At 38.6% G+C, this 10589-nt stretch overlaps 1 protein-coding gene across 5 annotated transcripts in view; it reads right to left on the bottom strand.

Moving 5' to 3' along the window:
• Positions 1-10589, bottom strand: part of RBMS3 (RNA binding motif, single stranded interacting protein 3) — an 822470-nt gene that overhangs the window by 16204 nt on the left and 795677 nt on the right. For 3 of the 5 annotated variants that reach the window (XM_011985518.1, XM_011985510.1, XM_011985488.1), the window contains one exon: positions 9113-9240. In XM_011985518.1, the coding sequence (XP_011840908.1) occupies positions 9113-9240 (128 nt within the window). Of the gene's footprint in view, positions 1-9002; positions 9241-10589 lie in introns of those variants that run through there. The other 2 variants (XM_011985492.1, XM_011985500.1) reach the window with 1 other exon arrangement.

Genomic DNA, 10589 nt, shown 5'->3' on the forward strand with positions numbered 1-10589 from the left:
AAGCTCACGATATGAATTCAAGTCCCAGAGCTGGCAGGCTCAAACCCAAGAAAAGCCAATGTTTGAGTTCAAATCCAAAGGCAGGAAAGGACCAATGTTCTCGCTTAATCAGTCAGCTAGGAGTTTTCTTTTATTCAGAGGAGACTCAACTTTTTGTTCTGTTCAGGCCTTCTGTTCAGGTCCTAATAGGACAAGGACCTCCCACACTGGGGAGGACCACCTGCTTTACTCAGCCCACTGATTCAAATGTTAATCTCGTCCAAAAGCAGCCTCACAGACACACCCGGAAATAATGTTTGACTGACTATATGAGTATGCCATGGTCCAGTCAAATTGACACATAAAATTAACTATCACAAGTGAACTTCTTGTCAACTTGGCGTTCATATGCATCTTCACAAACCATATTTAATCTTTAAAGACAATAACAAGGACGTGATTCATTATAACATGACACAATTATCCTACATATGACTGAAAACACACTAACCCCTTTCACAGAAAGAGGTAAAGTCTTTGAGTGACGTTTACTCTCCTCTTTGATATTCCCTAACTTAAATATTGATGTAAAATGAACAATACTTAAATACTATGATATGAAGTCAATATACAATTATACATAAGAAAAGATATTTGCTTAATATATATGTTAATATATAAACATACACACACAAATGTATTCATGAAAAGGTAAGGAGATATTGATGGAAATTACAGTCTTTATTGCTGTAGCTGGTCATAGCTAATAGATATTTAAAATAATCTTCTTTCACTATCCATTCTATGTTCCCTTTGCCTTCAGCAAGTACCTCAGCTGGTCATGCTTCTTTGGTGGGGTGACCCAAACCTCCATTCCTGAACAATCTAGGCCATTGGATTGAGTAGTCCTGTTTGGATTGTGCTGTAATTTTCCATTTACCTTAATCACAGGGCATGGTAATACTAAGAGACACACTGAGGGATCTCCTGTATTCCAGATATTCCCTTCCTTACCTCCATGGTAGAGTAGTAGTCCAATTTCCCTTTGTTAGTCAGCATTAATCACTCCAGCCAGCACGGTAACTCCCTTATTTGCTTGTTGATTTGGAAACATGAGGAGTCCAAAGTGGCTGAGCGGCAGTATTAACTTCTAGTTCAGTAGAATTATTGTTGTCTCTCCTGGTGGAAGCATTCCTCCCTTAGCAACTGAGGTCTCTTGGCCAGCAGAACATAATGTCATGGGTACAGGAAGCAAAAATTTTGCTAGTGAGTCACTAAGGGTATTAGTGAGTGGTGCCACTCTCATTTTTACCTTTTAATTTCTGGACCCATGAAACCTGGCTATAGGAGAACAGCACCATGTATATTGGGTACTCATTCGAAGCACATACAGCCTTTCAGAAATCCTTCACCCATCCCTGCATAGTATTGCCAGTTAGCTAGCATTGTAATTGAGTCTTCAAAAGGACATTCCACTGTCTGTCAAGCCAGCTGCTTCATGGTGGTGGGGAACATAGCAAGATCAGTGAATTCTATGAGCGTGGCCCATTGCCATGCCTTATTTGCTGTGAATTGAGTTCCTTGATCAGAAGCAATGTCGTGTAGAATAACATGATGGTGGATAAAGCATTATTTAAGTTCACTGATGGTAGTTTTGGCAGAAACATGTATAGGAAAGGCAATTCCACATCCAAAGTAAGTTTGTTGTCTAGTAAGAAGAAAATATTGCCCCTTTCATGATGGAAGTAGTCCAATGTAATCATCCTAGTACCAGTTAGCTGGCTGATCACTTCAGGGAATGGTGCCATATCAGAGATATGTTGCTGGCAGATTGGGCACTCAGCAATGCCTATGCCAGGTTTTCCTTGGTGAACAAAAGTCCATGTTGCTGATCTCACTCATAAACTTCATCTCCGTAACCATGGCCATTTTGTTCATGAGTCCATTGGGCAATGACAGGAATGGCTGAGGAAAGAGGCTGACTCATATTCACAGACACATATTCATCTTATATCTTGATTATCAAAATTCTCTGTGGAGGTGATCCTATGATGGACATTTACATGGACTATCAATATCTTCTATTTATTATTCATAAGATTTTCACATACCTTTTCCACAAATGTCTTTGTCGCCAATTTCCCAATCATGTTCTTTCCAAGTCCCTGACCATCCAACCAAACTCTTGGATATAGCCCATGATTAAGTATATAATCATACTTCTGGCCAGTTTTCCTTCCAAGCAAAGTGAACAGCCAGATGCACTGATATAAGTTCTACTCGATGAAAGGATTTCACTTCACCAATGTCCTTCATGAATGGCCCAGAAAGAGACTACAGTGCCTCAGCTGCCCACTGTTGATTGTACCTACGTATCATGCAGAGCCACCTATAAACTAGACCTGAAGAGGCAGGATAGCAGGAGTGGGAAACATGGATATTTGGGCCACTTTTGCATGTAGCTTTCTGTGACTTCAGGGTCTGCTTAAGCCTGATCATGTATATACCACTTGCATTGTATGATGGAGTACTGCATGTCCATCTTTATGGCTTGGTGAGTCAGATAACACCCAGTTCATGACAGGTAGCTCAGTTCACATGGTAACTTGATTGCGCATAGTTAAGTGTTCAGTTTCTGTTGAGGCCCAGTAGCAAGCCAAGAGCTATTTCTCAAAAGGAAAGTAGTTATTGATAGAGATGGCAAGGCTTTGCTCCAAAATCCTAAGGGCCTTCACTGCAGCTTACCTAACAGGTTTATATACCTGTTAATATGTAAACATACCTACACACAAATGTATTCATGAAAAGGTAAGGAGATATTGATGGCAATTATAGTCTTTATTGCTATAGCTAGTCATAGGTGATATTTAAAATAATCTTCTTTCACTATCCATTCTATGTTCCCTTTGCCTTCAGCAAGTACTTCAGCTGGTCATGCTTCTTTGGTGGGGTGACCCAAACCTCTATTCCTGAACAATCTGGGCCATTGTCAAAACCTCCAAACAGCATCCCTATTTGCAACTGACACTTCAAACACCATTGGATCTGCTGAATTATATGACTCAAGTGACAGAGCAGCTTCCATTGCAGCCTGGACCTGTTGTGAAACCTTCTCTTATTCTGAGTCCCATTTAAAACTAGCAGTTCTTTGTGTCACTCAATAGATGAGTGAGAGTCACATACCCATATACTGCCTCTAAAATCCAAAGAAGCCACTCAGCATTGTGCTTTTTTTGGTGATAGGAGATACTAGATGCAACAGGATTAAACTTATCTTTCATCCTTAGAGATGTATTTTCACAAACCCTACCACACTGGACTCTAGAAATCACTGACAGAAGTTCCTTGAATTTTTGTTGAATTTATTTACCAGTCTCAGACACACAAATGTTCTACTAATAAATCTAGAGTAGTTATTACTTCTTGCTCATTAAGTCTAATCAGCATAGTGTCATGAATATAATGGGTCAGTATGATATCCTGTGGAAGGGAGAGACCATCAAGATCCATGCAAACTAAATTACGGCCTAGGCTAATATACTCCTGAGGTAGGATATTGGAGGTATATTGGTGGCCTTGAAAGCTGAAAACAAACTGTTTCTGGTGGGTCTTATTGACAGTAATGGAGAAACAAAGGAATGTGCCAGATCAACAGATGCCTAACAGGTTCCAAGGGGTGTGTTAATTTGCACAAGCAATGAAACCACATTTGATACAGCTACTGTCATTGAAATCGCCACCTGGGTATGTGATACTGTTCGGCTCTGTGTCCCCACCCAAATCTCATCTTGAATTGTACTTCCATAATTTCCATGTGTTGTGGGAGGCACCCAGTGAGAGAGAATTTGAATCGTGGGGGTGGTTTCCTCCATACTGTTCTCATGGTAGTGAATGAATCTCATGAGATCTGATGGTTTTATCTGGGGTTTCCGCTTTCACATCTTCTTGATTTTCTCTTGTTGCAGCCATATAAGAACTGCCTTTCACCTCCCGCCATGATTCTGAGGCCTCCCCAGCCATGTGGAACTGTAAGTCCAATTAATCCTTTTTTTATACCCAGTCTCGGGTATGTCTTTATCAGCAGCATGAAAAACAGACTAATGCAATATTCTTACGATAACCTACTGTCCTTCTCTAAGTTCCATCTGTCTTTTGCACAGACTAAATGGGCAAGTTAAATGGAGTTATAATGGAAATCGACACTGCATGTTTCAAGTTCTTGATAGTAGCACTAATTTTTGCAGTCCTCTGGAAATGCATTATTGAATTTGGTTTACTACTTTCCTATGTAGAAGCAGTTCCTGTGTCTTCCATTTTGCCTGTTCCACCATAAAGGTCCTTATTCTGCAAATGAGGGAACAAGTGTGGGGACTCTGCAAGTTACTGAGCATTCTAGAACTAAAGAAACAACCACAAGATAGGCTTGGGGATTAATGGAATCCACTGTGAGAAGGACCTGAGCTAAAACTTCATTGATCACCTGACGTCTGTATGTCTATACTCTGGTGCACTATGGTGCCATTTTAGGTCTCTTGGAATTAATGTCAGTTGTCCAATAGACTCTGAAAGATCTGATTTTTTTTTTTTCTTTTCTTTGGTCAGAGACAATAGGTCCCTTTTGGGAAGGCTGAGAGAAAAATTAACAGTATACATCTTTGATAGTTTATCAGTGTCTTTCTTTGAGGAAACCCAATCTCCTTTTCAGTCAATGGATTCTGGGTCTGTAAACTGGCTCAAGTCTGGGAATTGATTGAAGTGCCATGAATCTCTCTCTCTTTATGATTCAAGTTAGACATTTATTCACCTGACCTAGAACTTTTCTGCTTATATAAGCCAAATAAGAATTTGGCAGACTTTCTATGTATTTCACTTTTAGGAACACCACGATCAACCAGCCAATGTCATAAGTCTGCATGAGCCACACAATTCTGATTGCTGTTTTAACTCTTTTGTCCTCTACAGTAACCATGCCACCCTCACTTTTGGTGATTGAATGTTGCCACCTGACCGCAGTCACTCAGGGTCCAATCACTCTAATTGCATTTAGGTTTCCCAATTCAGTGACTATAGTTCCCACTGTAAGTTCTGGGCTACAGAGAAGAGCAATTACAGAGTTATTCAAGGATGCCAAGGCTCCCCTCACACATGTATTTCTTACAGTTGTGGTGAAATGTCTTCTGGACCCTCCCACTGTAGGTGAGTAGATCTTAAATGATAAACCCACTCTAATATTAAAATCTCTCTAAGCCTTTGAATCTCTTCCTGTAGGGCTAGCATTTCCAACTAGCTCACTGTGGGTCATCTCTTGACCCATGTTTTAGTCAACCAGCTAAGCTATTAGAGTCTTTATAACTTCTTGAGTTGCAACATTAATTGCAGTATCTATGCTTAGTGAGCCCATGTCAATTACTTTGGGCTGATCCAACGTTATGTTCCATTATTATCTCACATCCTTGATATCCATTTCCACACATGTTCCACGAATTTCTGTCTATATAAAGTAAAAAAAACTAAGCAGTTCTTCTGAAGTGTAGTGCACCTCCTTATAGGTGATATTTTGCATCTCACCTTTAAGGGCTTGCTAGACTTGAGCCTAGTTATAGATCTAGAAGTGAAGAGGGGTGGCAGAGGTGAGTCCTAAGAGGACTCAGCTTTGTCTTACATGACAACTGACTCAGAGGAGGCCATTCCAGTTTTTTCAGGCAATGCAGGGTTAAAAATCACTCCCAATTGTAGTGGAGAAGCCACTGTCACTGGGCATGGGGAGGCTTCTTCCACTGGCAAAGAATACTCATCATATTTAGGGACTCACTGTCCCCAGCTTGATTAGATTTTTCCCCCCATATATCCATGACAATTATAAGATCCCACTCTTTCCCAATCAATGCCTTCACTTTAACAGTAGATACTCAGGAAATTAGGAGTTCAACCTCTATTGTAACTCAGCCTGTCATAGGATGAGGTTCTGGGTTTGATTTTCAGCAATCTCAGCCATGTGGCTCCAGGAAATAAAGGGCTTTTTCAAGGCAGCCATAGAAACCTTCAAGTCATTTATACTGTGTTTAAGCTGAAAATTGAATCCCTGAATGCATCTTCTTCTTTCCCCACTATGTCTAGTGACATTAGGAGCAATCAGACAATCATATTCATTAATTTCACAAAAATGTTTGAAAATGTCATATACATAGTCACCCATCTCCTTGCTTCTTATAAATGGTTGATTAGGAGTATCTAATTGAGATATTTTGCATATTTCCATTGCCAGATCATGTCATGGAATATAAATGCTCTCTTTGCTACTAGAAATAGAGTCATTAGTTTTAAACCTAATCAGATCAGAAAAACAATTTCAGAAGTTACTGTATGTGTGTGCATATACATATATATATATACACACATACACATATGAGAGAGGGAGAAAAAGGAGAGATACAGAGATTTTAAAAAATAAACTGGCTTGCACAATTATTAAGACTGAGAAATCTGATGATCTGCGATGATCTGCAATGATCTGCAGTTGGCAGACTGGAGACCCAGGAGAGTTAATAGTGTAATTCTAGTTTGAGTCTGAGAACTGAAAGAGTTGGTGTAAATTCTAGTTCTATAGCTGGCAGGCTCAAGATCTAAGAAGAGCCAATATTTTTGTTCAAGTCCAAAGGCAGGAAAAGACCAGTGTTCTAGCTCTAGCAGTCAAGCTGCAGGAGTTCCTTCTTACTCATTCATGAGAGGTTCAATCTTTTTGCTCTATTAAGGGCTTCAACTGATTGGATAGAAGCCTCCCACAGAGGGGAGGAAAATCTGCTTTAACTGATTCAAATATTAATCTCATCCAAAATCACCTTCACAGACATACCCAGAAATATTGTTTGGCCAAATATCTGGGCACCCTGTGGCTCAGTCAAACAGTCACATAAAATTTCCCATTATCCACAGTATTTCTCATCTCCCACCAATGTCTCTTGCTATGCTTTACACATAGCCAACATCTGCTTCTTTTCTCACATATAACCCATTGACCAGGCTGAAAAAAAATTTCAATATGCTTGGTCTGGAGTTCCAGAGTCTACCACAGTATTAGTTTTGCACATAAAAGTGATTCACACAGTAAATTAATAACATGCTGCTTTACTCAGTAACAATCTTTTCAGAAAGTCATTATTGATATTAATAATGGCAATCATAATACCTTATATTTGTAAGGTTAAGTCATATTCTGAGCAAATTTAATTTGTAAAGCTGACTTTAGATCTGAACCACACATAATTGCTTTGATGAATCTAATAAACAACGTATATTGAGGTTTAAAAGTGACAAAGATTCTCTTCTTGCTCAACTTTTAGTCAGGCTACTCTGAGTCCCCATCTTGAGTAGGCATAGACTTTTGCCCCCATTCTTGCCAGTTCTTTATAGTCTAGTTTTAGCAAGAATCTTACTAAGTCAGTTTAAAGAGAATACCCTATAGTTGATATGACCACCCTCAATATCTGATCACTTTTCTCATCCCCTACATTTGATGTTATCATTCCTTGCTCTGCCTTCAGCAAAAAGCCTGTCAAGTTAGTTTAGCAGTAATTCTCCTGTTCTTGATGTCTTCCCTTAGTAATTCTCCACTCACTGACCCCCTCACTCGGCTTGTTGGCTACAAATCCCCAGGTGTCTTTGCTGTATTCTGAATTGAGCATGTTCTCTCTTCCCCTATTGCAATCATTTTAATACCTATTTTTTTATTTTATTTTTTTTGAGATGGGAGTCTCACTCTGTTGCCCAGGCTGGAGTGCAGTGGCACGATCTCTGCTCACTGCAAGCTCCACCTCCCAGGTTCATGCCATTCTCCTGCCTCAGCCCCACCAAGTAGCTGGGACTACAGGTGCCTACCACCATGCCCAGCTAAGTTTTCTGTATTTTTAGTAGAGACCGGGTTTCATCATGTTAGCCAGGATGGTCTCTATCTCCTGACCTCATGATCCGCCCGCTTTGGCTTCCCATAGTGCTGGGATTATAGGTGTGAGCCACCATGCCCAGCCTAATACCTATAGTTCTTAATGGCAAAAACCACAATTACTTTTGTAGCAACCTAATAAATAAAGTATTTCTTAATGTTTTAACAAATATCAGAATAAACTTTTTAAGAAGAAAATTTATTATTTTAAATAATGGAGCAGCACTCTGTAGATAGGCAGGATTGTCTGGGGATTCTCTAATCATCAGGGATTTTATTGCTATCTACAAAGTTGAATAGTTTGCATGCCAAGACACCTGTATAAAGACTTTCCTTTTGTAAATTCTTTTGGTTTCAATAAACAGCCCTCAAACTTTACGAAAGTTTGCCAAATGTTTACTCAACACAAAGCCAAATGTACTTTGCATTATGGTGATTTAAGGATTTTCAAGAGTAATTCTGAAAATCCTTGCCAATTTTATTCCTGAATAAGACCATATTTTCTATTACTTGATATCTTACAATACCCTTTTTCATGGACATTTAACTGTGTATTCAAAGCAACCCTACAAGGGGGAGTGTTACTGTCTTCATTTAAGAGTAAGGAGACCGAGACTAAAATGCAGGCTCTCTATTCAGTTTCAGGTTAGGAATAGTATAATTTTTCCAATAATAAATACGGTAGGTTTTTTTAAATGGCTGCAATGCCTGTCTCTATATCAAGCAATTTCAAAGTGAACTGCTACATTGACTGTTTGGCCAAGTGACTTGCTTTGGCTAATGACATATTAGAAAATTAGCTATAAACAGAATTGAAGAGTGCTTGTACATTTGGGCTTGTTCTTTACTATTCTTGAAATTCTGAGATTTCCATGTGAATTAGCCTGCTGGAGGATCAGAAGCATATGGCCCGGTCACTTCCATCACACATCCAACAGCTAGCAACACCCAGAAGCAGAGACGCATAGATAATCAGCAGCTGTTCCTAGATGTTTCATTCCTCTCAAGATCAGAAGAACCATCCACCCAAAGTTAGCCCAAATTTCAAACCCACATAATCATGAGCTAAATAAATGCTTGTTGCTAAGTTTGGGATGGTTTGTATTTCATCAAAAGCTAACAGATACAACATTGAGAGAGTGATGTCAAGATGGCTGATCTCAAGGAAACGAGCTTAGCACAGCCCAGACTTACTTAGACTGTGGGTAAGAATATGCAGGTGCATGTTCGTTGGATGTGTCCACTGCTATCTGTTGCTGCTGACCACTGGTGTCCTGGGATGAAGGTGCCACTGTCTGGGGAGAGGTATCAGCAACAACACCCTAAGGAGGCAAATAAGAACATAAAAGCCTTACTTGCAGCAAAGGGCCCTCTCTAGATAGGCGGTAAGTACCCCTCTTCTATTTGGCTTAAGTAGAGATGCTCTCAGCTACGTGAAGTCACAATAGGTACTCAGAGGACACCCAGAGAGCACATTTAGATAAGGGCTAAGTAATTCACCCTAATGTGGCACCAAGAAACCTTGCCATTAGAAGTTGTTGAAGTAGTTAAGTGGTCAGAAAATAATTTTGCCTATACTTGGAACTTTTAAACCAGGTTTGCACATTTATCCACAAGAAATAACAATTTATGCTCATTCAGGATTCTTACAAAAACTTGTATGTTCAAACATTATTTTCCTGGCATATTTTACTGTATCATGTCTATATCCTTTGGGATACTAATGGAAACTGATCTTAATAAAAATATACATCAAAGTTTGGAAATCTTTTCAAAGGATGCTATTAAGTAGGTTTTCTCTTCAGTAATTTGTTTTGTTTTGCTTTGTTTTCTGGTATAGGAACTGAAAGTCACCAAGAAGTTTTAAGAAAACAACAAAAAAACTTGTTCTTAATTTTGGTTTGCTTTTCCTTCACCCTTTCTATTTTTTTGTTTCTCACAGATGCTGGCAAGAGTGAATTTCTGGAATTCGTCACAATCAAGAATATAATTTTGGATTCCAGAGAGGCATAGGTGATTTTATTTGGTTGTTAGGTGATTGTATTTGGTTGTTACTAGGCCTAAGAAGAGCACCTATCTTGAAAAATTTTCCTGGTTTTATCTGTAGTCCTGGATACCTGCAGTGATGTCAAGTAATCTGTCACTGAGATTCCCTAAATTTCTTCTTTAGAATTTGAAAATTCTCTCTATATTTATTCAATCTTTTCTTTCCTAATTCACTATTTGGTATTATTTATTTTTTGACACCTCCTACTACCTTTACTTTATAGATATTGATAAATGTTCAATAAGTGTTTTAATTAATGCTTTTCCTTATAATCACTGGTTCAAGGCAATATATCAGAGTATATTTATATTTTTCTCAGTGAAATATTTCTTTTTAATCCCTAAATATAACTATAATTAAACTGTTTCCAATAAGCCACACTGTTAAATGTCTCAATCATCAAAATGGTCAAATTTTATATATAAGTATATGTTTTTCGTGTACACAGAAATGAAAATATGTGGCAGAAGTTTACACTTAAAGTGCCTATTTTCTCATGGCATAGGTGCTTTTTGATAGCTAAATATAGCAAAGAACATGGAATTTAATCATATATTCTTGAAATTCTGAAAAGACAAAACTGTTTAAGATTTGAGACCTATAGGTCTGGAACACATGAAAGAT

The sequence above is a fragment of the Mandrillus leucophaeus genome, unplaced genomic scaffold, assembly GCF_000951045.1.
Source record: "Mandrillus leucophaeus isolate KB7577 unplaced genomic scaffold, Mleu.le_1.0 Scaffold107, whole genome shotgun sequence".
Lineage (NCBI taxonomy): Eukaryota > Metazoa > Chordata > Mammalia > Primates > Cercopithecidae > Mandrillus > Mandrillus leucophaeus.